Source organism: Vipera ursinii (assembly GCF_947247035.1).
Source record: "Vipera ursinii genome assembly, chromosome: 3".
In the NCBI taxonomy this organism is placed as follows: domain Eukaryota; kingdom Metazoa; phylum Chordata; class Lepidosauria; order Squamata; family Viperidae; genus Vipera; species Vipera ursinii.
Window position 1 is genome coordinate 211,335,327 of NC_139516.1, and position 22,711 is coordinate 211,358,037.

At 50.0% G+C, this 22,711-nt stretch overlaps 1 protein-coding gene across 4 annotated transcripts in view; it reads right to left on the minus strand.

Annotated features, from left to right (window-relative positions):
• The window catches only part of CPSF1 (cleavage and polyadenylation specific factor 1), a 42,495-nt gene continuing 19,784 nt past the window's right edge, over nt 1–22,711 (minus strand). For 3 of the 4 annotated variants that reach the window (XM_083360021.1, XM_083360023.1, XM_083360024.1), the window contains exons 16-37: nt 21,716–21,811; nt 20,983–21,096; nt 19,425–19,566; nt 18,896–19,074; nt 16,360–16,496; nt 14,788–14,962; nt 13,903–14,109; nt 11,913–12,002; nt 10,813–10,956; nt 10,391–10,543; nt 10,070–10,186; nt 9,641–9,731; nt 8,449–8,533; nt 6,580–6,721; nt 5,378–5,530; nt 3,976–4,152; nt 3,780–3,846; nt 3,415–3,462; nt 2,693–2,848; nt 1,502–1,631; nt 1,250–1,388; nt 1–183 (exon numbers count right to left, since the gene is read on the minus strand). In XM_083360021.1, coding sequence (XP_083216147.1) covers nt 136–183; nt 1,250–1,388; nt 1,502–1,631; nt 2,693–2,848; nt 3,415–3,462; nt 3,780–3,846; nt 3,976–4,152; nt 5,378–5,530; nt 6,580–6,721; nt 8,449–8,533; nt 9,641–9,731; nt 10,070–10,186; nt 10,391–10,543; nt 10,813–10,956; nt 11,913–12,002; nt 13,903–14,109; nt 14,788–14,962; nt 16,360–16,496; nt 18,896–19,074; nt 19,425–19,566; nt 20,983–21,096; nt 21,716–21,811 — 2,790 coding nt within the window. In that variant the 3' untranslated portion in view covers nt 1–135. The remainder of the gene's footprint in view (nt 184–1,249; nt 1,389–1,501; nt 1,632–2,692; nt 2,849–3,414; nt 3,463–3,779; nt 3,847–3,975; nt 4,153–5,377; nt 5,531–6,579; nt 6,722–8,448; nt 8,534–9,640; nt 9,732–10,069; nt 10,187–10,390; nt 10,544–10,812; nt 10,957–11,912; nt 12,003–13,902; nt 14,110–14,787; nt 14,963–16,359; nt 16,497–18,895; nt 19,075–19,424; nt 19,567–20,982; nt 21,097–21,715; nt 21,812–22,711) is intronic. The other variant, XM_083360022.1, reaches the window with a different exon arrangement.

Sequence of the window (22,711 nt, forward strand, 5' to 3'; positions counted from 1 at the left end):
GTTTCTTTACAAATCCTTAACATTTTATACAAATCTCATATTGACGGTTTTCTATCAAAAACAAACACCAAACACAAACGAGGGGAGAAGACGGGGCATGTCGAAATGCCTCCTTTGCAGCAAAGACGGGACACCCTAGAAATGGGCGGTGACGCGATCAATCTCCAGCAGGTCTTCCAGGATCTGTTTGGGGGGGGGAAGAAGAAGATGTGAGGAAGCTGGGATGTCTACAGAGGTTCTCCATCATCCGGGTCACGGCTGTCCCAAAGGTGTTTTTGTTCAGGAGGTCACTGGACTTGGATTGGCTTTCCTTGGAAGGCGTTTCCCTTCTCATCCCAGAAGCTTCTTCGGCTCTGACTGGATGGTGAGGAACGGAAGGATTTATGCTCCCTTGGCAGTCATCGGGCCGTTCACCTTCTTTTAGAGTGTATTGGGGAAACAAAACAAACCCTTCACAAACGCACGGCACAACATAGGAGAACAAACCCATCAGGACAAGAGTCAGCAGTCCATCTGAATTTAAAAGACAAAGGTGGCCCTTTCAAAGATGGCAAAGTCCACATTTTGGACGCAGAGGACCGCTGGTTTGAAAAAGGGGCCAAAAAGGCCCAAACTGAACAGCCTTCTCTCTGGGGGGGGGAGAGGGGGGGGGACACAATATCGTCTATCTCCCGTCTACCATACAGTCCTTTCAGCAGTTCCAAGAAGGCTCCACCCCCATTTGCACCACTCAGGTGACGCTCCAAGTGGCCTCAACGACTCTAAAAGGAGGCAAATGACCAGCTCTCTGCAAGGAGTATAAATCCTTCCCCACCATCCATTCAGAGCTGAAGAAGCTTCCTGGATGAGAAGCGAAACGTCTTCAAAGGAAAAACAAGAAAGTCCGGTTGCCTCCTGCAAAAAGCACCTTTGGGACAAGCTGGGAAGGGGCAAATATTATTAGGAATATCACTTTTTAATCGATTCACAGCCCGGGGTTGGTAAAAGCTGAACCGTCCAAGTCGTAACCAAGGCCCTGAGACCTGTTCAGGCAGCGTCTTGAGTATATATATATAAGGCAGTTCCAAGTAAGGTGGGGTTTTTTGTTTTTTGTTTTGTAAAGTCAGGAAATTGTCGTTATTATCATCTCGTGTTAAGCTGTCCCGCAGCGAGTTGTCCCAATTCCGTCTGCCTTCAGCCAAAGTACCACCTCCCGAGGGGTCGGGGTCTGCCCTCCCTCCCTTCCCTCTCCCCCCCCCCCGCTGCTCACAATGTCCGGCGTGGTGCCGATTTTCTTGGCCAGCTCGCTGCGCTCCATGGTGCTCAGGTACAGGTAGCGGTTAAGCAGCTCCCCATCCAGAATGTTCCGGACGGCGTTCTGCAGGATGCGCCGATCCACGTGCAGCATCCTAGGACGGAGGAGGGGGAGGAGGAGGTGAGGCTGCCGGGAGCCCAGGCTGCCCACCCTGCTGCCTTCGGGGCCCGGCTCCCGCCCCCTTCCGCCCCCTGGGGGGGGAGCTACCTAAAGGCCCGGGGGTTGAGTCCCGCGTGGTGGGGCAACATGGAAGTCAGCGCATTCTGCAACATCAGCAGCCGGCGGTAGGTCTTCTCCTGCATGGGCAGCAGCAGCCCGATGCCTCCGTCCAGAGTGGCTGCAGAAGGAAGACCACCCGTGTCCAGGACTCAGGACAGCATCCTGCAAGCTCTTCCCCCCGCCCCCCACTTCTGTACAGGTAGTCCTGGACTTACGACCTGTCACTTAGCAACCACTTGATCCCCAAAACGGGACTGAGGACCTGGGATCCAGGTTCCAACGTCCGTCCCTCCTCAACGCGGCCACCCGCGACTGCGTTTTGGGTGGTACCCAACCAGATTGTGTGGTCAGCCATTTGCGGTGTCCTGCAGTCACGTGGCTACGATTTAACAATTATTTTTATTTCTGCCAGAAACTGGCATTTACTCCTTGCCCCGTAACAAACAACGGGTTCGCTTAGTGACAGCTGTGTTGGCTTTACGACTGCCACGTTCACTTAACCCCTGCAAAAATAGGGTAAAATGGGGTGGCAGTCGTGTGGTGACCTGCTTTACAGTTGGCTTAAGGACTGAAAATGTGGCCTAAATTACAGCTATTAAGTGGAGGGCTTAATCAGTGGAGATACCGATAAAGGAGAATCTTTTTAGCTCGGGGTTGAAATAGGGGGTCCTTGGTGCTCTCTGAGTTTGGCTGTTTTCTTGCAGACATTTCATGACCCAACTAGGTAACATCGTCAGTGCTAGAAGGGAGTGGGGTTTGTGGAGAGGAAGAGGGAGGGAGGGAGGGGGGAGGAGAGGAAAACTGTGGGGTCCTTGGTGCTTTCTGAGCTGGGTGGTTTTCTTACAGACGTTTTATAACCCAACAAATGCTGATTCACTGATGATGTTACCTAGTTGGGTAATGAAAGGTCTGCAAGAAAACCACCCAGCTCAGATGGCACACAGTCCTCCTCCTGGTCCTCTCCACGAACCCCACTTCCTTCCAGCGCTGATGATGTTGCCTAGCTGGGTAATGCAAACGTCTGCAAGACGGCCACCGATATTCTAATCTGGAAACCCTTCAACAGAACCTGCTCCTCGATAGGCTGCCTCCAGGGCTAACGCAGGAAGGTTGTGTGAACGGGACAAGGTGGGAGAAGCACTCCATTCTGGATCTCCCTGCAACCCCCCCTCCCCTCACCAAACCAGGTGATGTGCTTGTTTTCCCAGGCATTCGTCTTCTTGGCCAGCCCCTCCAGGGCGCCCCGGCACGGCGTCCTCCAGAAAGCGTTGACGTGGGCCCCCACGTGGAAGTCCGCTCGGCGGAGAAGCCGCATCCCGCCAAAGCTCTCCTTCGCTGCGGAGGAAGCACAAGGCCCCAGGGGGCTGCTGGAAGGCGGGAACCAGGAGGAGCCCCCTCCCCAATGCCGCTGCTCCACCGGGACTGGCCGAGGGGACCCCCCAGGGGCAGGAAAGGGAGTGAAACTTTCACCAAAAGGCAGCTGGAGTTTCTTGATTTCCCCCCCCCCCTTCTCGAAGACGTTTTGCTTCCCATCCAGGAAGCTTCTTCAGTTCCGACCGACTGGCGGGGAACGAGAAGATTTATCCTCTCTGCAATCTCCTCGACGCAAGAGGGCTGCCAAGAATACAAACCCTTCCCTTCCCCGCCAGTCAGCTAGAACCGAAGAAGCTTCCCGGGTGAGGAGCGAAACGTTTTCGAGGCAAAGCAAAGGAGAAAAGCCCAGTTGCCTTTTGGAAAAAGCACCTCTGGGACGATCCTGACCTGGGAGGAGGGAGCATCTCCAGAGACCCAAATGCACACCCCCCCCCCGGAATAGAGACCGGTCTCGGCCTCCCCCAGAGTCAGAATACAATAATATTCATTATTATTAATGGGCAATGAACTCCCTTGCTTGTTCTCACCTTCCGGCAGGTACATGTAGACCAGGAGGTTGCGGTCCCTGTCAGACACTGCAAAAGAAAAAGTCCCTTTTTTCCCAGTGCCATGGCAACTCTGAATGGTCACTAAATGAAGTGTTGTAAGTTGAGGACTTATATCTTCCTGGGATCGCACAGCTGCCTGGGTGAATCCAGGAAGGAGCACAGCGTCTTTATAGAGAGGCACCAGCCTGGATCCCTGCTGCAAAGGCCCCCCCCCTTCACCCACTGCTCCCCAGTATCCCTTCCCCAGCCTTGGGGGGGGGGGCAGACACCAGCCTGCTGGAGAGAACCCAAGTCCCTGGATCTAGGCTGCCCCACCCTTTCCCAAGACCCCCTCTGGAACCCACCAAGGAATCCCAGCTGGGCGTTGTCCACCATGAAGTCCACGCTGTAGACCTCCAGGGGCTTGGCATCCTGCGGGGGGGAGAGACAGAGAAGAGAGAGAGAGAGAGAGAGAGGTGGGGAGCTCAGCAGAGGCCCGGGATGTGGCCTGGGGCGGGGTGGGGTGGGAAGAGCCCTCCCCGCCCTGCTCAGGGTCCCCACCCGGCTGACGAGAGAGAGGGTCTTGCTCTCCTCCTGGTAGCGCAGCAGCGAGATGCTCTTCATGACGTCGGCTGCCAGGATGAAGTTCTTCACGCTGATCATCTGGTGGATGTAGAGCTGGGTGTCAATGAAGGCCATGCCGGTCAGGTCGTTGTCCTTCAGGCTCCAGAGGAAGATCTGCACGGGGGATGGAGGGGGACACGAGTGGGTGGAGGGATGCAGAAGGTCAACCTGGCTGCCAGGCCTGCCCCAGTCCGATCTCTTAGGAAAGAAAGCCCCTCGACTCCCTTTGGGTGAAGTGATAGGTCCGTTCACTAAAAGATTGTCAAGATATTGATTTAACAGCTAACCATCTTATGTAATGTAAGATGTAATGATGAGAATGACTCAGCAGGGTCTGTGTCTCTTTAGGAGCCTTTGTATGAAGGGAAGGCTCTGCTGATGTGTTCTCTCTCTTCCGTTTTCTGCTGCAACTGTGGTGTGTTGGATCCTGCCGTATTAGCTCGTGTGTGTAGATTGTTCCTGGTGTATGATATTGTAGATAGTGTAAGATAAACCACCATTTAATATAGACCACTGTTTATTTTATTTACTCCTGGGTTATCTCGCGCAATAAGACTATGCACACTCTGACAAAGATGCTGGTTGCAATAGGCTAGAACGGAATGTCCAAAAGTTTCGGAAAGTTTCCCCCCCTCCCAGACGTCCCTCCATGACCTGTCTGTCTTCAGCCCATCAGAGTCCATCAAACAATTTTCAGAAGCTGAGATGTTTAGGGCAATCCACATTTTTTTCCTATACACAACAGGAACTAAAAAAATAATAAAAGCTAAAAACTCTTGACTAAAAGAGGGAGGGGAGGGAGGATGCCTGGATTCCCCTTGGAATCGTTCAGCTTCTCTCCGGTCTGGCTGCCCCCCAGCACATCGGCGTGAAGAACCCCCAGACTCTGTACAGGCCCTCCTCGACAAGTCCTCTGTCACCCCAAAGTCCTGGGGGTCCTCGGTGCTCTTGGACCTTGCTGTTTTCTTAAAAGACATTTCATTGCCCAAACGAGGTAAAATCCTCAATGCTAGAAGGTACAAATTCCACCCCTTCCAGCACTGGTGATGTTCCCCAGTTGGGTCATGAAACGTCTGCAAGGAAACCACCCTGCTCAGAGAGCACCAAGGACCCAACAGCCCTCTTCCTCCCTTCCTCCACTCCTCTTCCTCCCCCCTCCAATCCCGACTCCCTTCTAGCACTGATGATGTTCCCTAGTTGGGTCATGAAACATCTGCAAGAGAACCCCTAAGCTCAGAGAGCCCCCGTTTCAGCCCTTGAGCCCCCAATCCTCTCCTTGCTGGGTGCCGCAGTCCTAGCTCCCACAGCTTCTGGTCTGCTCTGGGCCCGAGCCACTCACCTTCTGGCCAATGGCCGAGACCAGGTAGCCGTTGCAGTGGCAGAGGGCGGTGACCGGCCCCTTCTGCTCCTTCTCGTACAGGACCTTGAACTTGTTCTTCGTGAGTGGCTGGCCGGGCTCAGGAACCACCTCAATGATGTCCATGATCAGGATCTGTGCAAAAGGGGCCAGTGAGGAAGAGAAAGAGAGCCATCCCACTCTCGTAAGTCCTCGACTTAGGAGCGGTCACTTAGTGACCATTGATAGTTACAACGGACTCCCCGTAAAATTGCTCACAGCCCAGCAACCTTTTCTTCACCACAGACTCCCTTTAAATGCCTTTTGTGGACACAGACCATGGCCAGGGGCCCCAAGACTTAAGATTTAAATCCTAACATTTCTTCAAGCCTTTGTGGAACCCCTGTGATGACGCTGCACCCCCTCCCAGGGGACCACGGACCACAGGTAGAGAACCACTGAGCTAGGCCACAAAGATGAGGGAGTCGAGCTATTCTCCAAAGCGCCCGAAGGCAGGGCAAGAAGCCACGGATGGAAACCAATCAAGGAGAGAAGCAGCCTGGAACTAAGGAGAAATGTCCTGACAGTGAGGACAATTAACCAGTGGAACAGCCTGCCTCCAGTAGTTGTGGGCGCTCCATCACCGGAGGCTTTTAAGAAGAGATTGTCTCCTGCTTGTGCAGGGGGCTGGACTAGAAGACCTCCACGGTCCCTTCCAGCTCTATTCGGATGGAAAGTCAGAAAATAACCTGCAAGGCCACGAAGAGAACAACTGCCACAAAATTTATATGGGGTGTGTGTGTCCATATGACTGCTTGTACGGGTGCAAGGAAACACGATCCTGATCAGAGGGGCCTAAGGCAGATTTTCTCAACCTGGGCCGCTTTAAGATGGGCGGACTTCGACTCCCAGAATTCCCCAGCCAGCAATGCTGGCTGGGGAATTCTGAGAGTCGAAGTCCGCCCATCTTAAAGCGGCCCAGGTTGAGAAACCCTGGCCTAGTGGTGGATCCCACCCTGACCAGGGGAAGGACTAGATGACCCCCCCAGGCTCAGAGATCCCTCTACAACTCTACATCTCCCTGATTCTTTAGCCTAACCTCTGAACTGTGTGGGACACACAATGGGGACTGGGAGCGAAGAACGGAGCTGGGGTGACAAGGGCAGGGAAAAGGTTGGCAACACCGCCAGGGGTGTGTGTCTCACCCGGCCCCTGCAAGTGACCTCTTCGCCCTGCATCAGGCAGGTCCCGACAGCGATGTAGCCCTTGAGGCCAGAGACCGTTTCCTCGCTCTTCAGAGACACCGTCTTCATGCAGGTCACGTGCTCCCACTCCTCCAGGTCAATCCTGCGGAGCAGAGGAGGGGGTGGGAGGGAAGGCCGCTGCTTACAGATAGTCCTCGACTTAAGAGCCCAAATTTCTGTCGCTAAGTGAGACAGTTGTTAAGTGAATTTTGCCCCATTTTCTCACCACGGCGGCTAAGTGAACGCCGCGTTAGTAACCTGGTTGTTAAATGAACCCTGCTTCCCCTACTGACTTTGCCTCTCAGACGGTCGCAAAAGGGGATTGTGTGAACCCCAGGACACTGTGACGGTCATAGATACAGGTAGACCTCGACTTACGATGACAGCGGAGCCCAAAACTTCTGTTGCTAAGTCAGACGCTTGTTGAGTGAGTTTTGCCTTATTCGAGAACTTGCCTTGCCACAGTGGCTGTCAATTACTGCGGTTGTTAAATGGGTAACCTGGTTGTTAAGTGAATCTGGTTTCCTCCATTGATTCTGCTTGCCGGATGGTCGCAAAGGGGGAATCACGTGACCCCTCTGGGACGCTGCAACCGTCATAAATATGAGTCAGTTGCCAAGCGTCCGAATCACGTGACCCTGGGGACACTGGAACGGTCGTACGGTGTGAAAAATGGTCCTAAGTCGCTTGCTTTCAGGGCTGTCGTAACTCTGAACGGTCACCAAATGGATAGTTGTAAGTTGAGGACTACGTGCACTGATAACAACAGCTTGTGGCTTAGTGTGATGTGTGTAACGGGTCAGTGATGGGTTGTAAGAAGGATTCCCTGTATCAAACAATTCCATCGGAGTTTGGGCGATTGTAAGACACACAAATAATAATTGCAGTGACTGATTTATACAGAAAGCAAGTTTTGTGCACCACACACTCTGTGTGTTCGACGTTTGTGTGTCCTCCCACCTCCCCTGTGCAGAAGAAGGGACAGGCCCGTCTTTTGGGTGGAAGGTGGGGCACTTAGCAATAGAACTGCCAGTTGTTCAGCGAGTCACACGGTCGTTAAGTTGAATACGGCTTCCTCCATTGACTTTTATCAGGTCGCAAAAGGGGATTACGTGACCCTCCCCCCCTTGGACACGGCGACCGTCATAAATACGAGTCAGGTGCCAAGCATCTGAAGCTTGATCACGTGACTACGGGGACGCCGCAATACTCGTAATTGTGAAAAGAAGTCCTAAGTCACTTTTTTTTCAGTGCTGTCGTAACTGTGAACGGTCCCTAAACGAATAGTTGTAAGGCGAGGACCACCTGTATAGGCTTCTCCAAAACTGGGGCGGTAAGCTGCCTCTCTCTCTGTGGGTCTCCCCTTTTGGTAGGGGGCCTGTCGGCCGTTCTCACACGACGAGCCTCTGGGCTCTGTCTGGGCTTCTGGAGAAGATCTCCACGATCCACAAAGGAAGGGGGGGGGGCACTGGACGAGACGAAGCAACGGCCTGAGCCTTAAGTAACACCAGCTGCCTGCAATTAGTGCAGGTTCGAGTCCCACCAGGCTCAAGGTTGACTCAGCCTTCCATCCTTCCGAGGTAGGTAAAATGAGGACCCAGATTGTTGGGGGCAATTTGTAATAATGCCGCTTGGGGTGTGTGTGAAAGCCCTAATAAGCAGGCATATACATAGAATGAAGGCTACTGCTAAGCTTGTAAGCCGCCCTGAGTCTTCGGAGAAGGGCGGGATATAAATGGAATTAAAATAAAAAATAAATAAAATAAACGTCTCCCTCCCCATGAAAGCCTCCCCTGGCTTAATCCAAGGGCTGCCCTCCCCTCTTCTCACCTGGTGTTAGGGATGGTCTCCCAGCTGACCGGCGAGATCAGCTGAATAGAAAAGGCTTCCTGCAGTGGGTGCATGTAGCGGTCATCTGCGGAGGAGAAGGAAGAGGGATGTCCGGCTTTTGGGCCCACTCCAAGAGGGAGGTGAGGGGGTGGGGGGAAAGAGACTGAGCTCCAGAGAGCCTGGTACCCATAAAGGAGAATATCTGTAGCTGCCAAATGTGCTGCCAAGCCCTGGCAGCCACAGAACCTGCCTACTGATGGAGGAGGGCCAAGGCTCAAGGAGGCTGGAGAGACAGTGAGGAGGAGGAAATCTCCCAGTCTATGGTTGTGGGAATCTATGCTTCCCCAAACGGCAGCTCTTTGCCTAGCAAGTCCAATGGTTTCTGCCAACTCCGGTGGGAAGGAGGAAGCCACGACTGCATGAAGGATACTGCCTCAATATGCATCCAATGTGCAGTTTTGGTCTCTACAATATAAAAAAGTTGTTGAGGCTCTGGAAAGAGTTCAGAGAAGAGCAACAGAGATGATCCAAGGCCCGGAGGCTAAAACACACGAAGAACGGCTGCGGGACTTGGGTTTGGCTAGTCTAGAGAAAAGAAGAAACAGGGGAGACGTGATAGCAGAATTCCAGGATCTGAGGGGCTGCCCCAAAGAAGAGGAGGGGGTCACATTATTCTCCAAAGCACCAGAGGGCAGGACAAGAAACAGTGGATGGAGACTGATCAAAGAGAGAAGCAACCAGGAATTGAGGAGAAACTTCCTGACAGTGAGGACAATTAACCAGCGGAACGGCTTGCCACCAGAAGGTATGGGCGCTCCATCACTGGAGGTTTTCAATAACAGTTATTTGACCTGGCTGGTATAGGGTCTTCTGCTTAAACTGGGGGTTGGACTAGAAGACCTCTAAGGTCCCTTCCAACTCTGTTATTCGTTATTAATATTTAGCCCAGAAAGGCACTGCAGCCATTCTTGCCTCGTTTAAGGGCACGTCCCCTGCTCTTCTCCCTGGACCCTCACCAAGCAGCTCAGGGACAGTCCAGCAAATTTTCCTCCTTGCTCCTTTGCCCCAAAGACCCTCCACTGGGCAGGACCAGGGCAGTACTGCTCCCGGGGCCGTCCTCAGCTCAGGCAAAACTTCCACAAGGAAGCCCTCTGGCTGGAGGATGTGGCACCTCAGCCCCCGGCACACCCACCTCTCTCGATGGGCTCGAACTCCTTCTCCTCCCCCGTCATGTGGGGGATGCGGGTGCAAGTGTTGTTGATGCTGGTGGCCACGGCGTACACCTAGGCAGGAGGGGGAGTGTGTTCAAGGCGCAGGGCAGAGACGGGAATACACGGAATGAAAACGAGATCCTCTCGGCCTCTGAAACCGTGAAGCTTGCAGTCATGCAGGCTGATGATCCAGAAATCAACAAACTGAACACTCTCACACGCTGTCACACACGATGCCCGACTTCTTTGGATATTGAAGAAACATTTAAGGGTGTAATCTGAACACGTTAAAACCAACGAAGGAATTTCCAAAGAGAATCAAAGCGATAAAAGAAACTAAACTGGCTTGTGTTACCAGGGCAACCCAATTTCCAAGCCAATCTAGCATTACCCAGAGCGCCCAGTCCTACCTTGGACTCCACGTGATATGCTACGTAGTGGGCGGTGCAACGCAGTGGGATCTTCCGGACAGGCCACGGCGCATCATAGGAAAGATACGCGGGCAAGACGCTGATGCGTAGCTCCCCCTGCAGGACAGAACACAGTCAGACGTTCCTCTACCACAGGGGTCTCCAAACCTGGCAACTTTTAGACTTGTGGACTTCGACTCCCAGGATTCCCCAGCCAGCCCTGCTCTACCAGGTTCTGGATCAGCTCTAAGGAACTCAGCAGGCAGGTGTCCCAACCAGGGGAAACCTTCCAAGTTCTAACCCTGGATGAGTGAGGCTTACCTGCCGGTTGAAGTAGAGGAAGCCCTTGGGGCAGTTGACGTTGTGGAAGGGGGCAAAGGACTCAATGGGGCCATCTATGGTCATGGGGTGCAAGCGCAGGGCCCCCCGAGATGTCACCAGCAGCCAATGTGGTGAGGGCCCACAAATGAACACCTGAGAAGAAACACAGGTGCTTCTTGCTTAAGGAATCCCGAGAATTCTCCTGGTTCTCCAGGATAGCCTCCTTGACTCCCTTTTGTCCAGTACAAAAAAAATCTCACCACCCCCAACTTTGGGGTCCTATTCAGCAGGTGCCCCAAAGTGGCTCTTCCCTGACCATCTCCACCAGGAGACCCCCAACGTTCTGGTCTCCGTTGTTCCTCAGAGAAACCCAGAAGCCCCTCCTGGTCTGCCCCTCTGTCCACCAGGAATTCTTCACCTACTCCCGAATAGCCGTAGATGTCTTCAAAGTAGCGGAAGCGAGCGACTCGTCCTCGGGGGGCTCCCGATTCCTCGCCCCCCGCGCTCTCGAACTTCTTTTTGGACGGTCGGGATTTCTTTTCCCGGAAGTTGATGTTGTGGGGAACCTGGTTGGAGGAGACAAAGAGAGCAGGTGAGAAGGAAGGAAGGAAGGAAGGAAGGAAGGAAGGAAGGAAGGAAGGAAGGAAGGAAGGAAGGAAGGAAGGAAGGAAGGAAGGAAGGAAGAAATGAAGGAAGGGAAAAAATAAAGAAAAAAGAAAGAGAGAGAGAGGAAGGAAGGAAGGAAGGAAGGAAGGAAGGAAGGAAGGAAGGAAGGAAGGAAGGAAGGAAGGAAGGAAGGAAAGATTTCAAGGAAAGAAGAAATGAAGGAAGGGAAAAAATAAAGAAAAAAGAAAGTGAGAGAGGAAGGAAGGAAGAGAAAGAAAGAAAGAAAGAAAGAAAGAAAGAAAGAAAGAAAGAAAGAAAGAAAGAAAGAAAGAAAGAAGAAAGATTCAAGGAAAGGAAGAAGAAATAAAGGAAGGGAAAAAGAAAGAAAAAAGAAAGAGAGAGAGAGAGAGAAAGGAAGGAAGGAAGGAAGGAAGGAAGGAAGGAAGGAAGGAAGGAAGGAAGGAAGGAAGGAAGGAAGGAAAGAAAGAAGAATTCAAGGAAAGAAAGAAGAAATGAAGGAAGGGAAAAAAAGAAAAAAGAAAGAAAGAGAGAGAAAGGAAGGAAGGAAGGAAGAAAGAAAGAAAAAGAAAGAAAGAAAGAAAGAAAGAAAGAAAGAAAGAAAGAAAGAAAGAAAGAAAGAAAGAAAAAAGAAAGAAAGAATTCAAGGAAAGGAAGAAGAAATGAAGGAAGGGAAAAAAGAAAGAAGAGAGAGAGAGAGAGAAAGGAAGGAAGGAAGGAAGGAAGGAAGGAAGGAAGGAAGGAAGGAAGGAAGGAAGGTTGCCTATAGGGGGAATGGTGGGCCCCTTGCTCTGCCCCTTCCCTGCTAAGCAAATTACTGAGACCCAGAAAAAGGGGGGGGCTGCACTCCCCACCCCCCGCCCGACTGATAAGGGAGGGTCCCAACTGCCAAGGCTACCTTTTTGAATCGCACTTTGAGGTTGGCCTGGCCCAGCTGGGAGTCGTGGTTAAAGGCCTCGTAGATGAGCAGCTCCTGATCCACGTGCACCTGGCAAGAGAATTGGGAAGGCCGCCGAGAGTCACTCCATCCCGTAACGGCTCACCAGGCACGGCTCTGAGCTGCAGGTGCCTCCCTCAGCTCCGTTCCTGAGAGAACCGAGTTACCGCGAAGCCCAGTTTGGTCCAGTTGAGGAAGGCTAGAAACCAGGAGACGGTGAGTTCTAGTTCTTCTACCTTAAGCATGAAAGCCGGCTGGGTGACTTTGGGCCAATCACCAGGAGACGGTGAGTTCTAGTCCCGTCTCAGGCATGAAAGCCAGCTGGGTGACTTTGGGCCAATCACTCTTTCTCAGCCCAGCCTACCTCAAAGGGTTGTTGTTGTGGGGAAAATAGGAGGGTGAAGGAGCAGTAGGCATGTTTGCTGCCTTGAATTACATGAAAGTAACTACTCAAGAGTCAGCTTCAACCATGAGATGGGTGGCAAATAAAATCTGATAAAATAAAATAAGGAAAGCGGATAGAAATAAAGAGCACGAATAAAGCGAATCAAGTCCCCCAAGGAGCGATACGCCGGTGGGGAAGAAAGCTAGCCCCAAAGGAAGAGACCCCCACAGACCCTGGACCCGTCTCTCCGGCCTCTCTACAAAAAAGAGCTTTTCCAGTTTCCCTTCCCAAAAGCCTTCTTCGATTAAAAAAACAAAACAAAAAGAAGAGCTTCAGACAAGCTTTTAAATACCGGCCGATGCCGCCAACGGGATCCTTGAACAAAACAAGCGACATTTCTAAGTGTGAACAGAACTTATTCTGACCCGGTTGCTTCTCTCATCTCCCGTCTTGAGATGTCCCAAAGGTGCTTTTCCAAAAGGCCACTGGACTTTCTTGGGTTTCCTTTTTTTTTCCTTGAAGACATTTCACTTCTCGTCCCAGGAGCTTATTCAGTTCTTCAGAAGTTTGAAGAACTGAAGAAGCCTCTGGGATGAGAAGCGACATCTCTTCAAAGGGGGGGGGGGGGGGGAAACCAACCAAGAAAGTTCAGTTGCCTTTTAGAAAAAGCCCCTTTGGGACAACTGTGACCTGGATGGTGGAGAATCTCCCCACACAGCCTGTCCTGAGATGGTTCGGTACTCTGCCCTTCTCGGAGTTTCTGCAAGGTTTATCTACTTATTGTTGTGATTCAGTGTCAGCCTGTGTTCCCAGCAGCTGAGTCCGAGGAATCTGAGGAGGGAGAGGAGGAGGAGGAGGAGGGGTTTGGATAGCCTATGGTGTTGGAGGGAGGCTCTGATGCACTGCAGGACTCTCAGCCTGGCCCCTCCAGTCAAGTTCCTCATGAGGCTCAGCTGTGTGAGGAAGAGGTGTGGGACTCACAGGAGTCACAGCTGAATCTGTTTCAGAGACGCTAGAACCAGGCAATCCAGCAGAGCAGAGCAGAGAAAATCAATGAGGCAACTCAGTGAGAGGAGGAGAAGGCAGTGAGAAGCCACGCTTTGAGACTGATAAGGGGGAGGTGTGGGCGGTGCTAGTTGCTGAAGGCAACCATTCGGGGACATTCAAAGAGAATCCTGGTCTGTTCTTGCTAATCTGTTTGACTCTTGTTGGACGTTTTGAATCATGTATTTTTGGTTGAAGAAAATATTTTGCTGCTTTTTTTGTTTGAAAGACTTTATTATTTGGAACTGCAAATAAATTTGGGTTGGTTTTTTCCCCAGCCTATTGACTGTTAAAAGGAAAAAGGGGTTGTCCTTGACACACAAACAGGGCCGGTCGTAGGCTGGAACAGAACACTTATTCCCTCTCTCCGCACACCTTTTTGGGAGCACCTTCCCTTCATGGAAGCATCTGCCAGCTCTACGGCGCCTAACGTCGATTTGGCTCTTGGGGGGAAGAACTGAAACTTCGCTCGGTCCTCACCCCCACCAGCCTCCCTCAGCGCAGGTGACCCTCCAGACTCACCAAGAGGTACGGGCGGCTTTGTCGATTCCCCAGGGCCACCAGCAGCACCTCCTTGACCAGCGGCATCTCAGTCTGACGGACGACCTCCTCCTTCTTGGTCTCCCCCTGGCTGGCCGGCTGGCCAAAGGAGCTGTCCACCAGCACACGCTGCCCCATGGGGAAGTTCTTCACCAGGAACACCAGGCGCCAATCGGGCAGCTGGTAGATCTGCGGGCGAGGCGAGAGGACAGTGGGAGGAACCAGAGAGGGGGCAGGTGGAGTGGGCAAAAAAGCCAGCACAGTGCTAGGCTGCATCAACGGAGGCATGGAATCAAGATCAGGTGAAGCTTTAATACCGCTTTACAAGGCCTTGGTAAGGCCACACTTGGGAATCCTGCATCCAATTTTGGTCACCATGGTTTAAAAAGGAGGTGGAGACCTTGGAAAGAGTGCGGAGAAGAGCAACAAAGAGGATCAGGGGACTGGAGGCTAAAACATATGAGGAACGGTTGCAGGAATCGGGTATGTCTAGTTTAATGAAGAGAAGGACGAGGGGGGACATGATAGCGGTCTTCCAGTATTTGAGGGGCTGCCCCAAAGAAGAGGAGTGGGTCAAACTACTCTCCAAAGCACCTGAAGAAAGACAGGACTAGAAACAATGGTTGGAAACTGACCAAAGAGAGAAGCAACCAGGAATTGAGGAGAAACTTCCTAACAGTGGGGACAATTAACTAGTGGAACAGCTTTGCCTCCGGAAGCTGTGAGTCTCCATCAATGGAGGCTTTCAAGAAAAGACTGGACAACCATTTGCCTGGGTCTCCTGCTTGAGCGTGGGGTTGGACTGGAAGACCTCTAAGGTCCCTTCCAACTCTGTTATTCTGTTGGAGCTGCTTGCTTCTGCCTTACCTCCATGGTGCCGTTCTCCCGCACCAGCATGCACCAGTGGGTTGGCTCGGCCTTGTACTGGTGGGAATCCTTGTCCGCGGAGGGCAAGCTGCTGCGCCGCGGCTCCTCCTTGGTGGGGCTGAAGAGGGTGCTGGAGTCTCCGTACAGCATCTCCTCCTCATCGTCCACCGTGTTGCTGCAGGAGGCGGATTTTATTTGTTTAGAAGATTTATAGGACGCCCACCTTACCTCAAGGCAACTCTCAACTGGATGAAAGTGAAGGAGCAGAGGAAGCTCATTCATGGGGGGGGGGGGGCTGTGGCACGTTTGACCCCTCCCGCCCTGTGCACCCCTCCTCCCTGCGCTAAGACCACAGAGATCCACCCTCTCTCCAGATCTCAAGGCTGTTAGGTTTTCTTGATTCCACTGGAGAAATGGGAAGGTTTGTCTCCTGTTTGCACCAAGCCTCCTGTCAAGGTAATGATTTAACAGCTAACCAGCTTATGTCATGTAAGATGTAATGCTTGGAATGACTCAGCAGGGTCTGTGTCTCTTTAAGAGCAAGCAGGGTCTGTGTCTCTTTAGGAGCCTTGTATAAAAGGGAAGGCTCCGCAGATGTGTTCTCTCTCTTCCATTTCCTGCTGTAGGTGCTGTGTGTTGGAGACCTCTGTATTAACAGATTGCCGGCGGACAATACCCAGGGGGAGGGCCTTCTCTGTGGGGGCGCCTGCCCTTTGAAACCAGCTGCCTGTAGAGCTTAGGACTGCCCCCGACCTTCGTTCATTCCGCCGGGACGCCTGGTCTGAGCATATTAATTGGGATTTTAACTGTTTTTTTAACTGGGGTTTTATTGCAAGGTCTATATAATCTTTTTAATTGATTTTAAGTTTTGTAATTGTTGTACTGTTTTTTAAAAAAACCCTTGTGAACCGCCCTGAGTCCTACGGGAGAAGGGCGGTATATAAATTGAATAAATAAATAAATAAATAAATAAATAAATAAATAAATAAATAAACACGTGTATGTAGATTGTTCCTGGTGTATTATATTGTAGATAATGTGAAATAAATCACCATTTAATATAGACCACTGTTTACTGTGTTTACTCCTGGGTTATCTCAGCGCAATAAGGCTGTGCACGCTCCAACACCTCCACTGGAGAACACTGAATACAAGTCGTCCTTGACTTATGTCCACAATGGAGCCCAACATTTCCGTTGCTAAGCGAGACAGTTAACTGAGCTTTGCCCCGTTTGACGACCTTTCCTGCCACCGTCGCTAAGTGAATCACTGCAGTTGTTCAGTTAGCAATAAGGTTGTTAAACGAGCATTTGACTTTGCTTGTCAGAAGGTCACAAAAGGGGATCATGTGAAACCCCCCCCCCGGGACGCTGCAACCGTCATAATATATGAGTTAATTGCCAAGTATTTTGATCACGTGACCTGGGGATGCTGTTACGATCGTGTGAAAAATAGTCACACGTCGCTTTTCCAGTGCCATTGTAACGGTTACTAAACAAATGGTTGTAAGTCGAGGACAACCTGGGAGAGACCGGGAGGGACGCAAGCCGAGATGGGCTTCCAGAGACTCACCTGAGGTCCTGGATGGGCGTCTCGGTCTCTGACTGGCTCCGCAGGGGCAGCTCGTCTCGGGAGCTGGACGAATGACTCTCGGTGGAGAACATCCCACTGACGTCCCGGTAGACGCAGAGGGCGATCACCCGCGATAGCTGGGAAGAGACACGAAGGGGGGGGGGCTAGGCTGGTCACAGCACAGGGAGGCAGAGCCCAAGCAGGAGGACTGGATACCACTCCGTCTCTCCCTCCCTATGAAATATTAGACTAGACTAAACTAAATTAAATTAAGTCAACTCCAGCCAACCAAGCCAAACGTAAACTAAAACTAAAACCTAAACTAACTAAAATAAAATAAAATAATGAAATAACCTCTGAAGCTTAAACAAGGAAACTGTTGGGAAACTGCCAGAGAGGCTGGATGGAGGCGTCAAGTGGGGACTCAGCTTGGAATCCTAGCGCAGCTGCAAGAGGCCTAAGCTTCATCTCCCTCTAAACTTCAACTCCCAGAATTCCCCAGCCAGATACGGGAGTTGAAGTCCGCAAGTCTTAAGGTTGCCAAGTTTGGAGAGCCCTGATCTCTAGACCCGTGAAGGCAAACGTTCATTCCCGTGGGAAGGCAAACGGCCAGGGGAGATTCTTGTAACTTAGGCGGAAAACAATAAAGTTGTTTGGGCTACCTGAGTGGGCTTTGTACTATCAAGCATCTCTATTAACATGGGTGAAAGAATGGATAATGCTCAGGAATAAAAGGTTGTTATATTTGGAGGGACACGATTTATAATTGGGGTGGCACGCTTTTTTGTGGTACGGCAAAAATAAAATTCGTAAGTATTTCCAAAATCACTATATTAGAAATGCTTTGATAACAGTATGGGAAAAAAATAAAACTAAAATATATGTAAAAATTCCAGGGTGGCTATCAACAATGGAAGCTTTCTCACATCCAAATTTGGTAGACTTTGAAAAAATTTGGACATACTGTATAAAGATATTCTAAATACTGATGGGACATTAAAATCGAAACAAGAACTGGAAAATCAAGGATAATAATAATAATAATAATAATAATAATAATAATAATAAGAAGAAGAAGAAGAAGAAGAAGAAGAAGAAGAAGAAGAAGAAGAAGAAGAAGAAAAAGAAGAGGAAGAAGAAGAAGAGGAGGAAGAAGAAGAAGAAGAAGAAGAGGAAGAAGAAGAAGAAGAAGAAGAAGAAGAAGAAGAAGAAGAAGAAAAAGAAGAAGAAGAAGAGGAAGAAGAAGAAGAGGAAGAAGAAGAAAAGGAAGAAGAAGAAGAAGAAGAAGAAGAAGAAGAAGAAGAAGAAGAAGAAGAAGAAGAAGTTGGAAGGGACCTTGGAGGTCATCTAGTCCAACCCCCTGCTCAGGCAGGAAACCCTATACCATTTCGGTATCAACCTGTCACGGTGGGCACAGCTACAAATGCAAAATAGATATGAAAAAGATGTGAAACTGTATGGGTTTTATAAAGAACAAACTGCATTTGATAAGATATTGTTAAACTCTGAGGGGAAACTAATTAAGAAAATGTATAATTTTTTGTTAATTTTGGAAATGGAAAGTGAACAAACTAAAGAAACAATGACAAGGTGGGCGAAAAACTTTGGTTACAATATAGAACTAGAAAAATGGCAAAAATTATGGGAGAGAAATTATAAATGGACAATGTCAACTTTGTATAAAGAAAATCTATATAAAATGTTTTATAGATGCCACCAGCAAGATTAGCAAAAATGTTTTAAAATATGTCAGATAGATGTTGGAAATGTAAACATAACTCAGGCACGTATTATCACATCTGGTGGACATGTGGTGAAGCAAAGGCTTATTAGAAAAAAATACATGCTTGGTTAGAAAAAATGTTGGGAGAACATGTAGTATTTAATCCTGAACGTTTTCTATTAGGAATAATACCAGAAAAGATTAATAAACAAAGTTTATATTTTGGTTCTACACGTTACAACAGCGGCAAGAATAACCTTCGCGCAATACTGGAAAAATGAAGGAATACCACCAGAGGAAGAAGAAATTTTAAAAATATTGGAATGCGCAGAGATGGGCAGATTGACTGTGAGATTGAAAGATAAAGAAGAAATAGAATACTACCAAACCTGGGAGTTATTCTACAAATGGCTAGAGGAGAGAACCAAAGAGTAGGACTTGACTATGTATTAGCACTTTTGAAGCCAGACTTCACGCGGGTTGAAAAACTAACATAGGTATGTAAGGAAAAAAAGAACTAATAAAATCTCTAAAAAGAACAACAACCCAAAACAATATGGCTATTTTCAAGGGCCTCATCTTGCTGGTCCTGATTGAAATCAAGCAAATGGGACTGAGCTGCAACACAATTTATGTTGCTTCTGCCAGCCAATAGGGACTCAAGAGGCCCATCAAAGCCCAGATGTTCTTCAGCATGTCCAAGCTGACCCATCACTCGGCCGGAAGCTGCTGCTGTGGCGACTTCAACAAGCTCGGAATGGCTGAATTTGTGGCATGAGAAGAACCACCCAGGGCGATCCGAGTCTCACTCACGTGGTGTAACTGCGGTTTCTGTAAGGTCAGGCGGTGCGTCCGGCCCCCGTAGGTGTCGCTCTTCAGCACGAACATGGTCACCTGGCCTTCGGAGCTCATGATCACCACGTAGGGATCAGCCACGGCGCAGTGGACAATGGGCGAGCCCAGGTCCACCGGGATGAAATGTAGCTGGTTCACTGGGGAAAGAGGCCCGGGCAGTTGAGGAATTTGTGGGCTGTGACACTTCACCCCGAGGGGGACACGGCACACTGCAAAGGAACTCGGAAATGTCCCGTCTCATGGCAGCTTTGTGGTGCTAGCCATATTGTCTACACCACGTTCTCAACATTAGCAGCGTGAAGATGGCTGGACACAGAATTCCAAGAATTCCCCAGTCGGCATGAGCGACACCTACGAAGTCCAGACATCTGAATGTTGGTAAGGCTGAGAAACCCCCGCGTAGACAACTCCGCCTCTCTCACTGAATGACTGAACTTCCAAAAGGGAACACCTGGGAAGGTGAGTCAGGTTGCCTTTCTGCACTCACCTCCTTCCAGCAGACGGATACCCAGAGGGGACACCTGGACGATGTAGCGGTTCTCGCCAATGTTGCCAGAGTATACGGTGGGGCCCTGAGTGGCAAAGCCGCTGGTGTCCAGCTCCATGATCTCCTGGCCGGTCTGCAAGATCTGAGGGGAGAGAGAGAGAGAGATTGGACTAGCCAAGGGCCAACATTCCTAGCTGTGAGCTGGACGGGGTAGCAGTTGTCGCTGCTGAGAAGGGACGGGGCGCCTGATTAGGCAGGAACACCTTCTCCACAAAAGCAAACTGCTAGCCAAGAGTCACCTCATGGATTCCCAACTCAGAGTAAGAGGAAGAGGAAGAGTAGAGTAGAGTAGAGTAGAGTAGAATACATGGAGTGGAATGGAACAGGATAGGGTAGAATATAGAACAGAACAGAATAGAAAATAATAGAACAGAATAGAAAATATGGAGTGGAATGGAACAGGATAGGACAGAATATAGAACAGAACAGAATAGAAAATAGAACAGAATAGAAAATAGAATAGGATAGAATAGAAATAGAATAGAATAATAAAATACAGCATAGAAACAGAAATAGAAATAGAAATAGAATAGAATAGAATAGAATCTGGAAGGGACCTGGGAGGTCTTCTAGTCCAGCCCCCACTCAAGCTGGAGAACCTATCCCATTTCAGACAAGTGACTGTCCAATCTGTCCTTTGTTTCTGCTGACAGCCTTAAGTCATTCCTCGCTTGCCCAAGATGGATCTTTGGACCACCAAGGACCTCTTGAGACAGGGACATGCTCACATTGAGCCTAATGGCAGAGAGTTCGTGTCCACCAAGGCAAGGCAAGCCATCCGAAACCATCTCAACCCAACCCAACCCCACGCAACTCAAGGCAAGCCAGCCAACTCAACTCAACGTCAAGCCCCAAAGAACGCTTAGGCTGTTTCCGCCATTATTGCTTCTGAACTTGCCTACGAACCTAGGGGGGGGAGGGGAGGGGAGAACGGAATGCCGATTTCTGATATCGAGAGGCTAGTCCATGAGAATCAAGGACTTTCAGGATCTGTCCACTGAGAACTAAAGACATCTCATCATAATAATTATCTGAGTTATAATTGGCTAGTGGGACCTGCACTAATGGGGGGAGGGAGACTTCTAGACTTTTAATATAGCAAATTAGGTGCGAATTAACCAGAGCTGGTTTTCCTTTCACCAATTCCGAAATGATGCACTCAATAAAGTTTTGCATTAGAGATCGGGTCGTCTCAGCTGTTCTTACTTCATTGAGTTTGCCAATCGAAACCTTGACACCCAACCCAACTCAACTCAACCCAAGCCAAGCCACTCCAACACACCCCAACACATCTCAACTCAAGCCGAACCACTCCAACCTAACCCATTCAAACCTAATCTAATCTAATCTAACCCAACCCAACCATTCAAACCTAATCTAATGTAATCTAACCCAACCCAACCATTCAAACCCATTCAAACCTAATCTAATCTAATATAACCCAACCCAGCCCAACCCAACCTAAGCCAAGCCAAACAAGTCACAGAGAAGCACCCACCATGGTGGAGTCTTCACGGCTCAGGATGAGGAACCCATGCCGCTTCCCATCATCCACTGGCTCAGGTGCAGAGGGCTCCTTCTCAGTACCTTCTTCCTGGGTATCTTCTTCCTGCTAGGAGAGACATGGAGGATGCTGTCAGGGTCCACACCCCACCCCAAGATCAATAAGGAGCCCCCTACTGATGTGGTCAGAGGTGAGAACCAGCCCAGGTCGCTGCGCTGTATAACAAGACCCCACGAAAAACGAGCAGGACCCCAATCTTTGTGCCAGGCAGAGACCACTGAGGACAGAAGAGGCGAAACTCCTAGGGGGAGGCAGCATTAGTAAGAATCGGATTACCATCTTCAGACCTTCTTCGTGGATCGCTGGAGGCCTCCTGGAGGTAAATGGGACACTAACCGGGCCCAACAGAACCTTGGACTTTTTCTGACCAGCCAAGCAGTCCAAGAGAGGTAAAATACCTCTCCGCTCACCCTCCTCCCTCTTTTAGCCTTCAGCAACATATAGCAGGAGTGCTGAGCTGAAAATGTTTTCTCTCTGGCTTGCAGGATGAGCTGCCTTCAACCCAAAACGTGTCTAGCACAAGGCTCCGGGTCAGGCCCAGGCTGGGCCAGCAAGCCAAGCCACCCTCCTGTCCTGGAAACCCCCAGTGGGCAGGGGGAAGGAGGGCCAGTCCACTGCAGGAGACAAGGACTTCGTGCCCCCCTGCAAGAGCGAAGGCTGGACGTACGGTGGCTTCCTCCGTCTTCCGGGGCGAGATCACCGTCCACATGTCGTAGCAACCGGGCAGTTCAAAGGTGGTGACCACCTGAGGACGGATGCTTTTCTGCAAGAAGGGAAGAGGGAGAGGTTGGGGTGCAGCCTCTCCGGAACGGGACATTGGCAAAAGCTTCCTGCCCAGGAGAGAGACTTCTTACATTTTATTTCAGGAGATTCGTGGCTTTAAGGAATGAGGTTTATTAGGTGTGATATTACCCAAGTGGGTAATGAGATATCAAAGAGCACCAAGGACCCTATTCACCACCTCCTCCTCTCCCACATCCCACCAAGGACTGTATCTTCCTTCTCCTCCTCCTCCCAACAAGGATCCTATCTTCCTCTTTCTCCTCTGCAAAGCCCACTTCCTTTTAGCACTGATGACGCTACTTAGTTGGGTCATGAAACATCTGCAAGAAAACCACCCAGTTCAAGAAGCATGAAGAACTCCACAGTCCTTCCTTCCTTCCTTCCTTCCTTCCTTCCTTCCTTCCTTCCTTCCTTCCTTCCTTCCTTCCTTCCTTCCTGTTAGGCATATGGTGTTAGCCTACAATGTTGGGTTGGGTTGAAAATATATTAACCATAATGCTATGTCTTTAAGTTGTTAATTGGCCAATGGGTGTGTAAGTGTTCTCATGGCCATAAGAGGGAGCTAGTAACGTAGCTTCTCTCTCTCTCTGAATTCACTGATCTCTACTATTACTGTTTTTGCTCTGCTGTTGGTTTACTACTGTTGTAAACCTGAACTGTGTATTGACCTCTGGACCGGTAAGAAGACTTTGTATTTGGATTACTCCTTGGACTGTTGTTATTGTGTATGACCTGGACTGTTTATTTTTGACTGTGCATTTTTGTTTTTACACCACCTTAAGGTAAAATACTTTTTGCTTTTACAACTCAGTGTACTCCTGTGTATGACTCTTACTGCTCTCAGTACCCTTCCTTGTCTGTGCAACTCTTTGGTAGCACA